General features: G+C 35.9%; 2 protein-coding genes and 1 pseudogene across 3 annotated transcripts; 2 read left to right on the top strand and 1 right to left on the bottom strand.

Annotated features, from left to right (window-relative positions):
- The first annotated feature begins 393 nt into the window (after positions 1-393).
- Positions 394-8,582, top strand: LOC147487227 (uncharacterized). Its single transcript, XM_086573254.1, has 7 exons — positions 394-657; positions 4,343-4,432; positions 4,507-4,635; positions 6,559-6,650; positions 6,831-6,911; positions 6,995-7,253; positions 7,646-8,582. The coding sequence occupies exons 4-6, from the start codon at positions 6,561-6,563 to the stop codon at positions 7,148-7,150; spliced, it is 327 nt and encodes a 108-aa protein (XP_086429380.1). The 5' UTR covers positions 394-657; positions 4,343-4,432; positions 4,507-4,635; positions 6,559-6,560; the 3' UTR covers positions 7,151-7,253; positions 7,646-8,582.
- LOC147487226 (uncharacterized) lies at positions 8,536-9,603 on the top strand. Its single transcript, XM_086573982.1, has one exon. It carries the CDS (start codon positions 8,536-8,538, stop codon positions 9,601-9,603), a length of 1,068 nt encoding a protein of 355 aa, XP_086430108.1.
- Positions 9,604-14,030: 4,427 nt separating this feature from the next.
- Positions 14,031-17,025, bottom strand: LOC147487225 (peroxisomal fatty acid beta-oxidation multifunctional protein AIM1-like; annotated as a pseudogene). The gene is made up of 9 exons (XR_015202783.1): positions 16,824-17,025; positions 16,338-16,420; positions 16,189-16,245; positions 16,038-16,105; positions 15,864-15,945; positions 15,699-15,754; positions 14,797-15,101; positions 14,359-14,445; positions 14,031-14,195 (listed from the first exon to the last, which is right to left on the bottom strand). The product of XR_015202783.1 is annotated as a peroxisomal fatty acid beta-oxidation multifunctional protein AIM1-like (transcript).
- Between the last annotated feature and the right edge of the window lie 3,570 nt (positions 17,026-20,595).

The raw sequence follows: 20,595 nt of genomic DNA, 5'->3' as shown, positions 1-20,595 counted from the left end.
GGGCATCCCTATAGTAGGCTGCAGATTGGATAAATCCATGTGAATCCATAGCGATCCCAATGATTCAGATATATATATAAAAGGAGATTCATAATTGGGAGGGGTTCTAGGGACATCACCTCTCTCTCTATTAAAGCTAAGTACATATGAGATACTTGGATTTCCTATGTGGCAATTTCCCATTATTCTGCCACATGAACCAACTAATAGAATTTGTTATGCCACGTGGATCATGATACTTGGTATTTTAGAACAGTTTCATCGGAAAAAAAATCTCTTACCAAAAATACCGGCTTCTTTCCTTCGGCACTTCATAGATATATGACCACGTGTTTCTGTTTTCTCAGTCGAAAAACTCAATTATTAAAACCCTGTCAAACCCTTCGCCACTTTACCGAAAAAATAAATAAATAAATAAATAACCTTTGCATTTCTTAAAGCTTCTCATAGTTCTGACCGAAAGAATCTCTAGATCACTCTGTTTTTCGTGAATACGATCTCTTATCCGGCGAAGTAAGAAAACTGCAATAAATAATACTTCAACGGGCTGGGGTGAGATGTCATTGTTAACCAATAAATAATTTCTTCTGTTCGTTTGTATATTTTAGCGCACCGCCGAGAGTTAAGACCTGTTCCATCGAGGAGTTTGACACAAAGGTAAGATCACCTCTTTATTTTCTTTTTACTACGTTGTTTGTTAATTTCAGTATCTTATCATACTTTGTCAATTCACATCTACTTAGTGATGTTAAAAACTGAACAATAAAGCCTTACTATTTTATTGGACGCCCCATGTTGTAAGACACACATCTAGTGATTAAACGAACTTAAGTCCACCCAATAATAAGGCAACCACCTTTAATTAGAACTAGTCTAGACTAATGCACATAGGTACAAGCATTGTTATTATATGAAAATGACTAATACATGCAAGATCTATAACATGCAATGATTTTATGTCCATGCCAATTCAATGAGCTGTAATATATCATAGAAAAAAAAACAATGATAAAATTCCATTATTCTACTCTAGCTACATAGGGGTTTATAAAGAACGAGATGAGATCACCGGCCTCCGCAGAAAGTAAAAGAACAATTTTCTTAAACATTTAACTTGTTTTGCAAAACTCCAAATCATTGAAGCACAAACCTGAAAAATAAAGCCTCTAAGTCAATGAATCGCACTGTAAATGATTTCTTGTCTCCTCTTTGTAAGTATTAGTGTCGAAACACAATCAAAGTAATAGGAATTTTGATCAGATGGACGGTGAGCATTAGAAACAAATAAGAGCCAGAGAAGCAAATCTTAATCGAAGTAATGAGATGCGCGCACTTATAGTGAAATTTCTGTTTGAATGCGTTGAATATTTACATATATTCCAAGTTCCAAATAATCTCAAAACTATATACTAATTCTTCACTACATAACCAAAGCCAACGACCTGCGGATGTATTGGTCTACAGTTGGTCTGAAGGGAGGCATGCGTGTGTTGATGTAACTGGAGCTTCTCCGTTGGTAGGGCTTGGGAATGGAGTCTTTGAGGTTGGAGAAACAGCTAATAGAGCAGCGGCAGGGAAAATTGAGAAACACGAGGATGCTTGTAGAGCTAACCAGCATTGTTTCATTCCTTTCAGTTTTGACACTTTTGGTTTCTTAGTACAACAGTCTGTTGAGCTCCTTAAGAGATTATAGAACGTTATGGACTGCAACGTAATGACAACTGTTGATTCCAACGAGTTTGTATTTAGGAGAATATGATTTTCCATTTAGAAAGGACTTGCGGCGCAACTTGTTGCACGCTTGTCCTAATTATTTGTAAAACTCATTATCTTTATCAATAAAATTTCCACAAAAAATAAAAAAAAAAAAAAAAAAATCTTAATCAGCTGCTTAAACCTAACAAGTTCTCGCTTCTCTTCAATTCAGAAATTAAACAAACCTAGAAGTCAATTTCACCATTCATGATAACTAAGAGAAAATTAACCTTGAACAAAATCATTTGAAGGAACAAAAATTATTTTACCTTCACAGAAATCAAATGATGCAAAGCAAGTGGTGACCAAACATATCTCAAAATGAAGATGTCTCTGCTTTGATTTTGAAGTAAAAACGAATGTAGTGACACCATCGTTATAAATTGGGGAGGTAGAGAAGGAGAAGTGGGGTTTTGCTACTGACATACTATTTTTCCCTTTTCCTGACTTCTTTAATTTTTTTTTTGAGAACGGGCTTTATCCACGGTGGGTGTAATTTTGTCCAAAATATAAACCACCGTTTTCGAAGAACAGTGGGGTATACGAATACCACAAAATAAATTAGGCTATATTTGATAGCCCCGTAATATATGTTGAAATAAATACCATTGTTTTACAAAAATAGTCGTATTTGCTTGTTCCAAAACTAGAAAATTGTTTTGTACCGTGGTAAATGACTATAAGCTACTATTATGAGTGAAATAGTGGTATAAACTAGTTTACTGACCGTGGCTAATGTGCATTTATGTAGTAGTGTCTTATTTTACGACCAATCATCTACTTAGGCTGAGTCCAATGGCTCCCTATCCCTTTAAAAGTAGTGCTAAAGTCAATAAAGTAGAGCTAAAGTCAACAAAATAGAGCTAAAGTCAACATATTTTACTCTCTATCATTATTTTTCTATGTATATATATAAAAGATTCTACTCTCTATCTCTATTTTACTCTCTATATATTGAGAGTAAAATAGAGATAGAGAGTAGAATTCTTTGTATATATAAAGAGGAAATTAATGATAGAGAGTAAAATCTGTTGACTTTAGTTCTACTTTTAAAGGGATAGGGAGCCATTGGACTCAGCCTTAGTCATGTTCTCATTTTATTATCAAGAAACCATTACAGAACACTGTTCCGAGCTGTTCATTATCTTTCCCAAACCCTAATTTCTTTAAATTCTAGCTTAACTCTCTTTTCACCGAAAGATAACAAACACTCTTCAAGTATCATATTGTCCCTCACACTGAAAATATTCAAGATTTCATCACATTTCTTGTAATATCCCAATCTATATAATAAAGTAGCTTGGTTTTTTTATACTGTTATATCGAGGTCGGGGTGAAAGTAGTTTTGGGACGATCCTATGGTGATGAATCAATTTCTTTTAAGAGTCCTGCTTGATATAAATCTTATCTAAGTTGATTCCAATTAGAACTTAACATTCATCAGGTGACTATAGCGGTGGCAGGCATTGAAATCTGCTCAGATGCGCATATCCACTTTGAGCACTATGATACCCTTCCGCATAAGCTGTGTTCTTGAGCATCATCTGTAATAATGTACGTACACATTCACGATCAAAAACCAAAAACAAAAGGATATAATAGAAGTAATAAACTACAGGAGCACAGTTACCATCAAATACAGTACCGTGATAAAAACCTTTGATCACATCTCTATCTATGGTTTTAAAAGTGACACTATAGCAACTAAAATATTCAGCAATGGCCCTTAAGTTTGAGATTCTGAAACAGGTTTACAAAATGATGGAAAGCTGTGACCAAAACTGCTGGCAGTAACAAATAGGCATTATAACATGTTAGTAAGTCCTAAAGATAGATATGTACGAGGCAGGTCAAATAAATATACACAAGGCAATGAGGCAGAATTGAAGATGAAGGGAGGACGAGTTGAATGCACTGATAATCAAGGATAACCCGTTAAAAAGTGTTTTTGCTTCCTAACTATCTAAACACAACTCTAAATGCACTATCATTTTATATAGCCACATGCGCATTAGCTCCTAGCTTGCTTCAGTGTCTTCTCTCAAAGCAGTTTAATTAACAGATTAAGCGAGCCACTTCATGTTTTAAGACACAAAGATATCCAACATTCTAATATAAGCTTCGATGCAGCTCTTTGAAGAGTTTCATATCATTTCTCATTCATGTAGTCATATTATATTACACATATATCACAAGAAACTTAAGAAGTTCAACACTATATTGACGGGGAAAAAACATTACTGTCCACATGCTATGTCTGGTGCGATTTCAATTATACAACAACTTAGAGCAGTTTGGTGTTTTTTATGCTGTTATATCGAACGGTCGGGTGAAAGTAGTTTTGGGACGATCCTACGGGTGATGAATCAATTTCTTTTAAGAGTCATGCTTGATATAAATCTTATCTAAGTTGATTCCAATTAGAACTTGATATTAATCCACATAGATATATATATTATGATATTATCGAAGGCTATATAAATCTTATCTATATAAATCTAATCCAGACTACTACTATATAAATCTATAGACTTTGCATCGATCTTAGCTTCAACTACTTATTTTGCATTTGTCGATATTGTTTTAGGTTTATTCAGAGGTGTTATCTCTTATTGAGTTCTGTAGAGTTCAGTTGAAAGTTGTTCAGTTGACTGGTGGCATGCCTGCTTCTGATTTGGTAGGTTCATCTGTTAAGTTTGTTGCTGATAAGAGAGATGGATTGTTTGGTTGACAATCAAATTTTGTTTTCAGCGAGCAACATTAGCGGGACGGCCTGATATTTTAGTTTCGACACCAGCTTGCATTTCAACGTGCATGTCAACAAATGCCCTTTCTACAAAGTCCATTCAGGATTCACTGTCAATCTTAGTTCTAGACGAGGTGTGTCCCTATTTCAATCTATTCATCCTTTTCTCTGTTGTTTTTTTATACTTTATTCACAAATTCCCTTTAGACAAAACAAAACTATACAAAGATCGGTATGAACTTACAGATGTTGACAGTATGAATTGAATTTTGGAACTAACGTGCATACCAGATTCTATTTTGAATATAACAAGTGATGTATGAAATTCAACTTTCTTGATTTTGGTATTGCCGCCACTGCAATTATCTTGATTCTTGATCTTATATTAAACTATATTATAAGAAGATTGATATTTTAGTTTGTTATCAGAAATTTGAACTTGCTATCAGTATTTCCTGAAAGCAACACTGAACAAACAATTTTCACCATTTCTAATAGACATTTTACAGTTTTATGTTGTTTTCTGCTTTGGTAAGTCATGGGGAAAATCATATGATATTTTCAAGAACTGAAAGAGATGATGGTTTACCTTTTCTCCCAAGAAGGCAAGGTAAACTTAGAAAGGATGTTAAGATTCTGTAAGGTATAAGCAGAGACAGCCCAAATGATATACACGGCGAACAAAAGAATTCCGATCAATTCAGCAGCATTAACGATCCCGAATGGTCCATATAGGGAATGTCCATAAGCGGAAACCCTTAAACTTTGGTTTCTTTCTGGTGATCGGCAAAATGAAACGGTTACTGAAAAAGCTAGAACAATTACAAATAAAGAACAATATATAACACTATGAGAGTTGCAACTCTTGAATATCTTAAAGTTATTGTAGGTCCCAAAAGCAGAATAGGTTCATATAGTATAGTTATTGTAGGTCCCAAAAGCAGAATAGGTTCATATAGTATAATCCGTTGGTTGCAACTCCTAAAAGAAGTATAATCATTCAAATGGCGTTTAAGATGTATGATAACTCCTAGGAGACTTTTGTTTCAAACAATGCTCTTTCTTTACCCTTTTAACACACTCCGCTTGACGGCTATACATACAGCCTCTTTCCTGTGTAAACTTCCAAGTACACCCCTCAGATCATGAGTTGGAACCAAACAAGCAAATAAATGTCAAGAAAAACATACTCGTGGAAGTTCTCTGGAGACGAAGCAATCACATATCCGATTGCAAGAAATACCACAATGAGAACAGGGCCGCCGGTGATCGGAAACACGCTACCTGTACATGGTGGTTAATATAATTTTTTAAACCTAACGGTATACAACATACTGATCTACATTTTGTTGTACATCATCTGCAGGGACTTATCTAAATATAATTACTTACATCGACCTCACCATTATCACTTTTGTCCCAGCGTATATCATACTCTGTTGTCCCAACATAATAATAACTGCATGAACCAAAAAGTTATGACCCGTCATATTAGAAAGCCAATGTTGGAGATAATTGTACCGATCTAATACTAGAAAACTCGATTTCCCACGAAGAAAGGAAGCAATCTTTTTAGACTATGCTGTTTTTGTTTCTTTTGTGAGACGAACTTTTTCTATTATTTATCACTTGGATTCCAATGTTGAAGTGTTCCATTGTGTATCTCTTGCGATCCGTGTTCTAAAAAATGCTAGGCTGTAGTTGGGCAAAAGAGAAGCAATCTTTTTAGACTATATATGCTGTTTTTGTTTTTTTTGCGAGACGAACATTGCCATTATTCAATTCTTACACTTTCTTTCTTTGTCTCTTTTATGCTTTTAGACCATTTTGCTATGCACACTAAAGTATAGTACATGCATGTAGCTTTGGTAGAAGTTCCAGTGGATCGGAACTCTTTATATTTTAATTATACAAAGTCGATAACTCTAATTGGAGGTACTGGTAACATGGTTGCATTTTACACGACTCCAAACCTCCCTTAATAGTTGTTCCTGATCATAGTTGTATACCACTTTCATTTATTTGCTGCACTCTTCTTATCAATGTTTGATTATCAGCCATGGATAAGGCACCACCTGCAAGTGCATTTGATGTTTCTGTTGTCGACGCACCACCTAAATCTACCAATGAACCTACTGCATCTGCTCAGGTATTTGAAGTTCCTTTTTCATAGTTTGGTTATGTTTGATTCTTACATGATTTCAAACTTTTAAATTTTTACATGATTTCAAACTTTTAAATTTTGTAACAAAGAAAACTCTTTTGTTAATTTGACAACGCTCTCATTTAATTTTTTATCCCCGCTTTTCATGTACCTTGCATCATGCAGCAAAGAGAATTGGATTATATAAATCGAGTACGTAAGCATAAACAATGGATTATTGACCATGTGCTTACTACCCTTGCTAAGGTATGTAACATATATACGTTCATTATATGCGGTGGTTGTTTACTGCCTTCTGATGGTTATGTTTTATCAAATATAAAATGCAGGTTTTGGAAAAACAAGGAAATGAAGGCCATCAAGTCCAATCACCTCCTGTGCAAAATGAGGTTGTAGTTACTCCTCCACAATCCACTCTTAATGTTAGTCCGACCAATGCTTTTACACCCTCTCAGCCTTCTCGCTATAAAGTTGGCCCAATATAAATAGAAGAGAAAGAGAGCTCATAAGTGGTAGAAGCAGCAAGCGAACAAGAAGGAACTTAGAAGTAGGCCTTCAAAATATACATGTGTCCATGTCTTCCCATATGTAAGTTTCATTTCTTTGTGTGTTTTCTATAGCATTGTTTTCAGTCAAAAATATTTCCATTCCTATCCCATTATGATTTTTTTTTCCTACATGTTAGTGACACCCAAAACGAAATGGAAGTGGATGATCTTAGTGTTAGTCCGACCAATGTTTATACACTTTCTCATACTTCTCGACGCAAGTTGGCCCAACGCAATAGAAGAGAAAAAGAGCGCATAAGTGGTAGAATGAACAAGCAAACTAGAAGGAACTTAGAAGCAGACCTTCATAATATTCCAGTATCAATGTCTTCATATATGTAAGTTGAATTTCATTGTGCTTTCTATAACATTGTTTTCAATAAAAAAAAATTCCATTCCTAACTCATTAGGATTTTTTTTCCTACATGTTAGTGACACCCAAAGCGAAATGGATGTGGATGATTATTTTCAGCCCTCTTACGGTGGTGTCAATATGGCGTAACCTGCTAATATGCACAACAATGTCTGCTATTATCTGGGAAAGATGGATGTGGAATGCTCCTTTTGTAAAGCTCTGCACTGGAAAGATGAAAGGCTAGCAAATACATCAGTCAAAAGACCGTTTTTTGGGATGTGTTGCAAACAAGGAAAAGTCAGTCTTCCTCTACTTAGTCCATTGCCTCCTGCGATTCAAGATCTATATGATGGTAGTGACGCCAAAGCCAGGTCATTTAGACAACATCTTCGTCAGTATAACTTGGCTAATGCATTTACCAGTCTCGGTTGTCAACTGGATGACCGAATATTCAGCGGTAGCGGTCCTATTCCATTCACCGTTCATGGTGAATTACGCCATCAAATTGGATCGTTACTACCAGAACCTGATAAAGATCCGACTTATGCTCAGCTTTATGTTTATGACCCAGCCAGTGCCCTTGATGTGCGTCATCACCAAAATCCAGAATTGAGACATGATGTTTTAGATGTCATTCAGAGTACACTGTCAGATTGTAATAGATTTGCTAAATTTTTTTGTCAAGCATATGATATATTAAGTGCTCACACAGCTAAGGAAAATAACGTGGCAGCTTATCTCCATTATAATACATCTACTGACCGACGGCGATACAATCTTCCTTCAGCAAATGAAATTGCAGTTGTTATACCTGGGGATGGAACTGAAATTAGAAGCACAAGAGATATCATTCTTCATTATAGATCAGACAATGCACTGAAGCGGATTGATGAATGTAATCCTGCTTATCTACCCCCTACATTATCCTTTGTTTTTCCCTCGGGGTGAGCTTAGATGGTCAACCGAAATGAAACTTTATGATGTCAATGACGACGATTCGAGGCGATTGACTCAGATAGTGTTCTATGCATATCGTTTGTTCGAACGTCATACTGAATATTCAGCAATACTCCATGGTGGAAAACTATTTCAGGAGTTTTTGTGTGATGCTTGGGCTTCTACTGAGCAAAATAGGCTATACTATCATTATACCCACCAAAAGGATCTTCGTGCTGAAGTGTACATGAGTTTGACAGATTTAGCTGAAGGTACGGATCCTGATCAGGTTGGTCAGCGGTTTATTTTGCCATCATCATTCATTGGAAGTCCAAGGTACATGTATGAGATCTTTCAAGACTCGATGGCTATAACACGTTACAATAAGCATCCAGATATATTCCTTACGATGACGGCTAATCCTCACTGGCCAGAAGTGCAAGAAGCCCTTTTGGATAACCAAAATGCGTTTGATCGACCTGATGTTCTTGCCCGTGTTTTCGAACTGAAGAGAAGAGCTTTAATGAAATTTATCAAGAAGAAAAATGTGTTTGGCCGTGAAGTAGCTCATGTGTACACCATTGAATTTCAGAAATGTGGCCTCCCGCACATGCATGCACTCTTTTTCCTCAAGTATGAAGATAAAATTCGTACCGCAACCCAAATTGATCGAATTATATCTGCAGAATTTCCCGACCCAGATAAGGATCCCTTGCTCTTTGATACAATAAAGAGTTGTATGATCCATGGACCGTGTGGTGTTAAAAATATGAACTCACCGTGTATGGAAAATGGCAAGTGCATAAAGTATTTTCCACATGAGTTTACAGATGTGACAACCATACAAAAAGACGGTTATCCACTTTATATGCACCGCAATATGGGACGTGTCTATATGGTGAAAGACAAAGAGGTTGACAATAGGAACGTTGTCCCATATAATCCACAGTTGGTGAGGATGTTTAATTGTCACATTAATGTCGAAGTGTGTGCGGGATTGCAATGTGTTAAGTACATCCACAAGTACATCTACAAGGGCAATGACAGAACAACAATGGTGTTGGACGGCGGAAATGAGATTAAACAAAGATTACATTGATGCGGATATATTGGACCACCGTAGCGGCTTGGCGGCTATTTGGGTTTTCCTTACATGAAGAGTTTCCAACTGTTGTAAGGTTATCTCTTCACTTGCCAGGTATTTAACACTTGATTAAACAAATTTCATCAATATACTATTAAGTTATACTGGAATGCCATACTGTTAAGTTATGATTTGTTGTCAGGTATGCATCATGTTGTGTTCAACCCTAAGGAACCGATGGAGAATATTCTTGAGAGGGCGAAACGACAAAAGTCGAGTCTCACTTCATTCTTTGACCTTTGTGCTTCAAATCCAGATGCTCGGGCCTATACTTACCAAGAATTCCCCGAGCACTTTGTTTGGCACAAAATAGAAAAGGTATGGACTAAAAGAAGTAGTGGTTATGCTATTGGCAGGATGTATTTTGCCAAGCCCAACGAGGGAGAGAGGTTTTACTTGCGTCTACTATTGACCATCGTAAAGGGCCCAACATCATTTGAGGATCTACGCAAATTTGAAGGTATTCCTCATCCAACATTCAAGGTTGCGTGTGTTGCACGTGGACTTCTTGAAGATGATGGAGAGTGGATACATTGTTTAGAAGAAGCGACGATAATGAATATTGGATATCAGCTAAGGAGATTGTTCGGTATTATTCTGTTGGAATGCAATCCAGTGCAACCACATCTATTGTGGTATAGATTCTCAACAAGTATATGCGACGACCTGGCGCACAAATTACGAACTATCTTCAACATTCCTAATCCATCAAAAGTGCAGGCGACAGATATTATATTAATGCCTCCTTCATGTAGCCTATATTATATTATTAATACACAATTTTCCTGCAGGTGACAGATTACAGGTTGCATCTATTGGAGCAGTTCCTCATGGAATCTAAAAACAAAACTCTAGAAAACTTTCCCCCGATGCCCCGACCACTCAAAAAATGGAACAAAGGGATTGGAAATAGACTAATTTAGGAGCAATGCCAACTCCAGTTTGATTTACAAGATGGACAAATCAACAGTAACATTGATCTTCTTAACAATGAGCAACGTCATGTGTTTGATACCGTGGTTGATTCAGTCATGCAAAATGTAGGGGAATTTTCTTCTTAAATGGAGCTATAGGTACAGGAAAGACATTTGTGCATAATACGATTGCAGCTAAATGTCGTCATCTAGGACATATTGTGATTGCAGTTGCCTCATCTGGTATTGCGTCGCTTTTATTAGATGGTGGTAGAACAGCTCATTCAACTTTTTCTATTCCTTTTGATGTGTTGGAGAACTCTATGTGCGGCTTCAAAAAGGTTCGCTCCAAGTAGGTTTGTTTAAAGAAACAAAACTGATAATTTGGGATGAAGTCTCGATGCAGCATAGGTTTTGTATTGAAGCAGTCGACCGTTCACTCCGGGATGTTTGTAACAATAAAAGACCATTTGGTGGAATCATCTTTGTTGTTCTAGGCGGTGACTTCCGGACAAATTCTGCCGTTTGTACCACAAAGGTGGTAACGTGAGGATATTGTAGGTGCATCGAGAAGGTCTTTTTGCTCTGGAAACACGTCAATGTTTTATCTTTGGTGCAAAATATGAGATTAGACAGTGACTTGCCAGAGAATGTGTTGTTCTCCAATTTCTTGATGGAGGTATTACTTAATTTCTTGAAAAAAATAATGCTTTTTGCTGACCATTTTAAATTATACACAATCACTCATCTCATATGCTCTTGAAATTTTCAGGTTGGAATGAAACCAGAAGAAAGTGTTCAATTGCCGCCAAAGATTCAAAATTTTAGCAATCTTCATGACTTGCTAAATAATGTATATCCCGATCTAAGTGAGCAAAGATGAAGTCGACCCAAATTATTTGACCCGGCGGACTATCCTTTCAAAGATTTAAGCGATGACGTTAGCACTATAAATGCTACGGCACTAGATATGTTTCCTGGGGAAGAAATTATTTGCTTAGGTGCTGACAAGTTAGGTGCTGCCAATGTTGTTGATAGTGGTAACGCAAATAGCTATCCGACAGAGTACTTGAACTCACTCGATCCTTCTGGGTTGCCTCCATTCAAGCTTACTCTCAAGAAGGGATGCCGGTAAGAATGTTCTTTGAGAAATATAGCGCCAACAGATGGACTTTGTAACGGCACGCGCCTGATGATTGTGTGCACAAAGCCACACGTGGTGCAAGTTCTAATCTTAACTGGAGAAAAAGCAGGGAATGTACGTTTTATCCTGAGAATATCATTAACGCCTTCGACTAATGAAATACCATTTCAAATGACCAGACGACAGTTTCCAATTCGATTGTCATTTGCAATGACGATAAACAAATCACAGGGGCAGTCTGTTAAGTACGTTGGTATTGATTTGCGAAACCAAGTGTTTAGCCATGGTCAATTATATGTTGCATTATCAAGATGCACTTCTTCAAAACGAATCAGTGTCATCCTCCTTCCTGATTCTTCAAACCACACAACTAATATCGTGTATCCTGAAGTCCTGCTTTAGTTTGAGAGAAAGTGTATTTCATAACTTTTGAGCTTTGATGTTTATTTCTCAATTTCTTTTTATACATATGGTTAGGAAATAAGGAACCCTTCATTGTATGTGAGGATTTGAATCTAGATCAGCTAACAACGAGTGTGAAGTATTGACTGGTTGTTATGTCATAACATTTTGCTAGATAGAGGAATTTGTTTTTTGGTTTCTAGACAACAATATTTTTAGATAAAAAAAATACAATATTTGATAGGATAATGACTTCTTAAATTTTCTGATAAATGAATGAATTTGATACATATGTTTATATAACAAAGGTCATCATAATCCAAAACAATCTAAGTTGCATACACCCTCCATAAGCACTCAATATTAATTTTGTAAATAATAGTTATTAGATTTTTGTGTTTCTTTTGCAGCTTTTAATTTAATTACTAAAAAAATGAATAACGTTATGACTCAAGTGGCATAGCCACGGGTTAATTTCTAGTTTTTATATAATATTGTTAATTTATTTATTGTACAAAATTTAGTAATGCTTTTAATTATATCTTTAATCATCATTTTATTAATTGGTATTTAATTAAGTTTGTTTTGACTATATAATAATGGAATTCTCCTTTATAGTTATTGAATGAATCTTCATATGCCAATGGTGACTCTTGGCGCTCCATCTGGTTTAGACATTGTAATAGCTAGCTTGTAACCATAAATTTATTTATTACTAAAAAAAAAAAAAAAAAAAAAAAAAAAAAAAAAACTTTACAACCATTGTTCTCACCTATTATAAAAGCAATCACCATACCCCATTTCTCTTATTATTTTTTACATCTTCAATTTATTTCATATATCTCAAACTTAAATTCTCAACTCCAATCTGTGGGGATATCCTACCTCTATGTTTTCCTAATCCACATTCCATCAAATCTCTTGATTCCCCCACCCACATCGCAAAGAACTACTTTCAACACAATTTTCACACACTATTCCAACAACAAATCAACACCAATATCGATATCGCACCACAACCATCATCAATATCTTCCAAAATTCTTCACAATTTGAAGCTGAAACCTTTTAATTTTTTCGATTCCAACTGCAAATCGATATGATATTATTCATTGTTTAGACTTTTTCATATCAATTCTAAACAAAATGCTAAAAAGTCCATGAAACTTTATGTTGATTATAATCAATCGCTTGATGAATTGATATAAAATTATATGCGATGCAAAAACATGTGATGACTAACAATGATATCAACATAAAACCAGATGTGTCATCCTAAATCATGATGACTGCCTCCTATGTTTTATAAGTTACTAGGGTATACCCGTGCCTACGGCCCGCGAGGCCTCGACGTGCCTGCGGCGCTACCCCGACACTCGATATTTTAACGTATGACACTAATAAGTTCATTGCGACCGTAAATGCGACATAACACTATGCACCACATGCATCCGCCCCCGTCTGACCTGATATCACGGCTCCTTCAGCCAAGCCGACGCCAAGATCCGCCTCGCGACTTTATACGCATCCAAGATCGCGACCACGAGATACCCCGACTCACATCCGCCCCATACGCGTGCCCAACTAATATATTGCCAAATTGCTAATTTGAATCTACTCACCCAACTAAACTTAAGAAAAGTGCTTTTCAACTTGCTAATTTGATAAGTTCCAAATTAAACTGATTTTGATAGAATCCTACAAAAAAATCTCTCGTATCCTGGTAAAAAGTCCTGCAGAAGTTTGAGGACTAACCAGGTTAGAAACCATGAGAAACCTAAAATTCAGATAATGTTAATATCAGTAATGAGTATCGTTTTCCTCATTATGCAAGTTTTTTCTCCCGTAATCTATGCAATATCTCGGTCCTGAAAAAGGGAAGTCTGTTTACTGAAGTCTGAGATAAGAATCTTGTAATGTTTTCATCCCTTTCTGCGAGATAATCGAGGATTGATTTCCTTAAGAACAACCGATATGTTGCTCAGGTGAAAAGTTGTAGCAATTCCAGAACCCATTAGGCCTCCACCAATCACAACAACTTTCTTTATCCGCCTTGGTTTGAGTCCAACATCAAGTAACACGGGAACCTGTACAAAACAAACATTAGATAATTAGATGAATAAAAATTAAAAAGAATAATTCAATCCATACTACATTCCAGAACAAAAAATAAAATGAAGTATGTATTAGAGAACGAAAGAGAAAAGAGACTAAACCAATGCAATAAATGGCAGTGAACCAACTAATTACCTTAGATGTCAACCATTGTGCAAAAAAGGCATGAACAAGACCTTTTGAAGTGCTTGAGAGGACCAGTTCGTCGAACATTTTTGCTTTCTGCAATTGGCATATCTCAGTATAACCTCATAGTAAGATAAATTAAAAACTACATTAAATTAAAAATGAATTGTATATACGTAGCATCTCAAAAAAGAAATTATTGAAATAAATATCAGGAACTAATTTTGAACGTCGGTGTTATACTCAATAATATTTTGAGGACTGAAACTTGGAAGCACCGGGACTACAGTAAACAATGTATCAATAATACGACTCTCTCCTTGTCAACGAGGATCAATAAGGAAAAAAAAAATTTGTTCTTTCCTTATCCGTGCACACATACACACACAAAGAAGAGAGAGGGAGGGCAAAAGAAAACCATAATAAAGCAAAGAAAAGTGTGGGTACCTTCAAAACACAAGCATAACCTCCAAAGATGTCGCCCTCCTCAATTACGTCAAGACATGCATGGTGCTGAGGCATATTTGGAGCAGTTTTTTTTTTTGCTTGTTGTCTAGCAACTTTTATTATTTCACGTGCTTCGGATAAGGAACCAAGTCTATCTGTTCTTTGAAGAGAACTTATCCAAGGTTTACGCCTCTCAACAATGTCTAAAGCCCATCGGGTGCAACTTTCAATAATTCTTCAGAGATACAACAAAGCATCGATAAGACCTAGCTTCTTCCCTTCTTGGACATAATCGACTTTGACATCTAAGAAAGAGTACAATACCATTCAGTCCATGGAAACAGATGTGATTGCTATTGTATGGGTACACAAGTAATAAGTGAAATAAAGGACACATTTTGTGTCAAATGTACATATAAGGCATTTTAAAGAAAGTATGATTATTCTTTGCAGCTTAAAAGTGAGAAAATGATCAACATAAAACTCCATACAAAATGTGATTTTCTTTGGAAAGGTCAAGAACCGACAAACATATTTACAAAGATAAACAGAATAGCTAACAGTTCAATATGTGCTAGTCATTACAAAGAGATGAAAGATACTCAATATGCACAGTTACAACAACTGCAACTTATAGTGACCAGAAACTATGGCGGATATGTTAAATATTTCAAGTGCGGAGTGTTTTACATTCAGAATCTTATTCCAGGTGAAACGATTGGGATCTATTCTCAATTGACAACAATGAATAGGAGAAAATGACAAATGCTGACCCTAATAGTGAATAAAATCATAATTTTTGGATAATTGGATAAATAGAGTGAGCAAATTCTTTTTCAAAGAGCAGCATAAGTTAAAGACTTCCATATTTAGAGTTGGATTCGAATGGGGAGCAGGCTTACCAACATCATTTCAACAACTTTTGACAACCCTATGAGCCTTGGAAGTAGTTGAGTGCCTTAAAAAGTAAGGAAATGTTTAGTGGCGTATACGTTTACAAGAAATAATGGTTTCATAACAATTGATGACATTGGCGAATAACCAGGGAATAGAGAAAGGAGATGTACCTCCAAATCCAGGAATAACCCCGAGCGTCAGCTCTGGCAAACCTAGTTGAACTCTTGGTATGGAAATGCGAGCATGCCATCCCTTCATGAGATTGATTTAAAGATGCAATTAGTGATGATTCTGAAAATTAGATTCATAATAAAACGATATAGACGCAGTTAATAATCACAAACCAGAGCCAATTCTAAGCCACCTCCAAGTGCAAGACCTTGAATAGCAGCAACATAAGGTTTTTTGCCATTTGTTGAACAGCAACATTAAATCGTTATATACTTCTGGTGCAAAGAAACAAGAAAAAACAAAGAAGACATAAAAGAGAATAACCTTCAACTATGTTAACCAAAAACTCAACATATACATCAGGAAGAGCTGAAAGATCCCCTGCCAGTCCAAACAAAAAAATCTCAATAGGCAAAAAAAAAACCAAAAGCGCCATTACTTTCAAGCGCAGAGTAAGATGTTTAAAGAAGTACCAGTCTTGTGAACAGTCCTAAACACGTTGATGTCAAAACCACCAGAAAATGTCCCACCCTCACCTTTGATGCAACAAACAAAAGTGACACAATTAGAAACCAGGATGCAAATATTACTGCAGAACTTAACAGTCACATTCCAGAAAGGACAAAATATGTGAATACTGCTGAAGATTAAAAGAGCCACGAAACATGTACACATTAATTGGTGAATTCCAATTTCAATGACGCAGAAACATATCCTATAACACAACTAAGATGTAAAATGAGAGTCAAGGCAAAGTAGGTTTTTGGTTATGTTTCACTATGATTCCAAAAGGTTTCCCCTAACTTTATCTTCCACCAAAAGTCCAAACCCAATAATAACTCGTTATTTTTTTATGGTAATTTCTTAAACAATTGTATTCTTGATTAATCTGAAGATTAATCTGAAAATAAAAATATGAAGAAGCTCACCAAATATGAAGAAAATAAAAATAAAAATATGCTTTAACATCACTTCTTTTCATAGCTTCCAAATACTTATCCTTCAATCCACGAATAGGAGCTAAGGCGTTAACAGGTGGATTAGAGATCTTGATTACTGCTACTCCATCACTTCCAACTTCCATCGTTACACCAACTTTCCCCATTCTTTCGAATCGATAGATTTTTGCAGAGAGAGAAAAGAGAGGTGAACTTCTGTGTGTTAAAGTCGTTGTTGGACCTCCTGTGCCCCCAGGGAGTGATGCGGTGGTTAGGGCAGACATTGGAAGAGAGATTAGAAAAAGAAGATCTAAATTCATGGATCCAGACGTTATGGATGGAAGTAGCATATCAGGCGGGAGTCATTTTTTTTTTGCCATGTCACAACTTGCTAAAAGACAATAACAACCATTGGATGAGGCCCGATAAGTCCCACACCATTGCTTTTTATTAGATAGATTATTAGGTTGATATTTAATTAGTTATATTATATTTTTTTATTTTATTAGTTGCTTATTAATTAGTAGGTTATCATGAAGTTTCTATTTTAGTTTCCTAAACCCTATAGGAGTAGATTTTAGCATTTAAAGGCATGATGTAGCCTTATTGTTAATTAGTTGATTTAGTTTCTAAAAATTGTTTAAATGAGAGTTCAATTAATAATGAAAATTCATTTTTTTTTCATAACAGCTTTTGAGATTTTTTATATCTTTCAATTAATATTTTTTATATTTTTTATATTTCATAACAAGTTTCAGATTTTTTATATCTTTCAATAACAGCTTTTGAAATTCAATTAATAATGAAAATTCTTCTAAAGACTAAAATCAACATCAACCACAATTCTTCACAATGAATCGAAACAATGATATAACAATGTCACTAGCAAATTCGACTATCGTGCATGAGTGGATAGACTTGTTGTTTTTTTATTACAGAAGAAAAATATTTTGTTTGTTGATGATGTTGTCATTTACTTTTCAAGTAGTCGAGAGTTTTCCAAAATAAACTTAGTAACCATGTGTTCACAATTGATTAGATGCGTGGGTGATTGTAGAAGGTAATTTGCATTGCATGTCTTTAATATAGTCTTCGTTTAAAGAAGCTTCACTTAGCTGAAGATTAAAACACTAAACGGAACGGATGGTAGGTAACTCTCCAATATATAAAAGTAACAATGGTGACCACATGCAAAACCACTACTAAAGAGTCGGAATTGACGTCCAACAAATCCAACTAAAGAAGAATAAAAAATTCATTTTTGGTCCTTTTGAAACATTCATTGATTATTTAGTTCTTCGCTTTTCTGTGTTTTTTCGATAGAAATTGCTGGCTGTATTATTCATAAAAACCAAACCTTACAAACAACAAACAAGCCAAAGAAAATACAAAGAAATACAGCAAATACATTGTAAACATATCCAAGCTAAAACATAAAACTTCTTCAATCAGCTTCATTTTCCTGCCGGATCTTGACATTAAGGAAATCATGACTTGTCTCCACCATGCTCCACCATCTTCAACTCCGTCAAAACAGAAACCACGAACCTCTTCCTTCTGTAGCATAGATCCGAAGATCCATACCAATGACCCAAAGGTCCAGAACAAGAACCCGAAGGTCCAAATAGTCAGCTTAGCATCTCCAGAAGGAGACACCTCACCATGTGCGTTGTTTAAGCGCGGTGGTGTCACACCCCGAATATAACACCCCGTGTTTTAGTTCTCTTATTTTCATAATAATAATAATAATAAATAATATATAAAATAATATAGGATAACTATCAGTTAAGGATAAGAGTCCCGTAAGTAATAGATAAGTGTTGTCCTTGTTTTTCGGGAGTTTTCTCACGTAGAGTGTTTGAGGGGAAAAACACGCGAGGGTTTTAAAAAAAAAAGGTTCTTGGCAAAAAAAAGGAAGTTTTTCCCGGTAGCTAGCCGATAATCGGAGAGCCTTCTGGTGAGTAGATATTTTATATTTTTATAAAGTTTCGTTCATGTAGATTGCATGATTTTGGAAAACATATGATTTTTTTTGTTTAGTTCTTTGTTTTAAGATTTAGTTTTTAGACTGTATACTTTTTAGTGTTAACTAATTATACAATGATGAATAAACGTCTGTCTCGGGAAAACTTAAAACGAGTGGTGTTTGAATCGATGATGGCTGCTGTAATAATAGTGGTCGACTTATGGCTACGCGCTTTCTCGTTTTCGCCAAAGGACCAAAATTTTCAGGGATTGTTATATTGTTGTTGTACTGTTGTGCTGTGTGTTGTGCTGTGGGTTGTTTGTGTTGATTTGGTTGATGTCGGGGGTTTAAAATCGGTGATTGGGTTGGGCTGTTGAAGTTGGGAAAAAGCTTGAATAGGTGCTAATGGTGGCGGCTCGCACAAACCTCATCCTGAAAAATATTGTGAACTGTTATTATGTTGATTGTGTTGGTTGATTACTGATTGGTGGTGGTCGAATTGTTTAGCTGTGAAACTTTGAACCGCCATTAATGGCGTCAATACTGCGATTTTTGAAGGGTGGTATTTTCATTGGTTGTTGGTTGTTGTCTAGTGAAGAATAGATGAGTTGTTGTTGTCGGGGAATGATTGGTAGTTGTGGAATCATGGTATGAGTGTTGTGAAGCTCTAAGCAGCCATTAATGGCGTCGATCCCGTTTTTGTCAGTATAAGGAAATCGCGTTTTGAGGGTATCGGTGGATTGGGTTTTTTGTGAGGAGTCAAACCGCGGGCTTTAAATTGGAGATAGGTTGGTGGGTTGTGGTGGTCAGCTGGTGGAAGTTTTGGTGAGGAAGGAGATGAATAGTGCATTTCGATTTGGGCTTGGGCCAAATCGGGGTGGGCTTATACGTTTTAACTTTTGGATTTTCAAATTTTGATTTTTGTATTAGACTTTGGGCCTTTGACTTTGGGCTTTTGGGTTAGAGGAGTTTGGGGTTGGTTGACTGCTGTTGACCCTTAGCAGGTCGACTTTGACTTTGACCAGAGTTGACTTTTGACCAGTTGACCCAATTTGACTTTTTAACTCGGATTATGATTTGGGTTATTAGGATAGGTCTAGGGCTATTAGCATGTTTGGCTTTAGGCTAAGACCTTTCTATATATACGTGTGTATGTGTATTAACTGTTATGTGATATTTCAGTTTTTGTGATATGCAACGTTATAACACTTATACATCCATGAAATTAATAATGCGTAAACTAAAATATACATGAAACAAGATACTCCTTCGTTCTCTGAAATGATATATATAATAAAGTTCAATAATGCGTAAACAATTTACCACCTCTTTTAGAACTCTTCACGCCTCAAGTTTTGGAATTGAGATTTATGACTGCTGATGTCATATATTAGGTGGGCATTTATTGAATATGCCATAAATGGCCCGTTAGCGTTATATAGGGGTATTCATTGAATGTGCCATGAATGACCCGGGTATTCATTGAATGTGCCATGAATGACCAGATTGTTTGGACTGCCCTAGAGAGGAACTAAGGTATTCGCCTTGCGGGTTAGTTGTATTCTTTGATTATGCGAGTGTTTGGGTTGACTTTTGAATACCTAATATAATATCTACATATGTTATATAGAAGTTCTAACTTTCTTTTGCAGAAGGGTAGGACTTAATAACATTTTTGTGCAGGGACACGGTCCTACCCTTATACAGCAGTGGATATCGGTAAGTTTTAATTCAAGGATTTAGATATTAAAACGAGTTATTAAAATGAGTTAAGATAATGGAAGTTTTGCTTGGGAAGAACTATGCCGGTTGAGATGACGGAACTAC

Source organism: Coptis chinensis, chromosome 7 (genome assembly GCF_015680905.1).
Source record: "Coptis chinensis isolate HL-2020 chromosome 7, ASM1568090v1, whole genome shotgun sequence".
In the NCBI taxonomy this organism is placed as follows: Eukaryota; Viridiplantae; Streptophyta; class Magnoliopsida; order Ranunculales; family Ranunculaceae; genus Coptis; species Coptis chinensis.
Note: the sequence above shows the minus strand (reverse complement) of the source record. Positions and strands in the feature narration are given on the sequence as shown.

Coding starts and splice junctions, on each gene's coding strand:
- LOC147487227 (XM_086573254.1), top strand. CDS start 6,561: ATGGATAAGGCACCACCTGCAAGTGCATTTGATGTTTCTGTTGTCGAC. Junction 6,651..6,830: donor AACCTACTGCATCTGCTCAG/GTATTTGAAGTT, acceptor TGCATCATGCAG/CAAAGAGAATTGGATTATAT. Junction 6,912..6,994: donor TGCTTACTACCCTTGCTAAG/GTATGTAACATA, acceptor TATAAAATGCAG/GTTTTGGAAAAACAAGGAAA.
- LOC147487226 (XM_086573982.1), top strand. CDS start 8,536: ATGAAACTTTATGATGTCAATGACGACGATTCGAGGCGATTGACTCAG.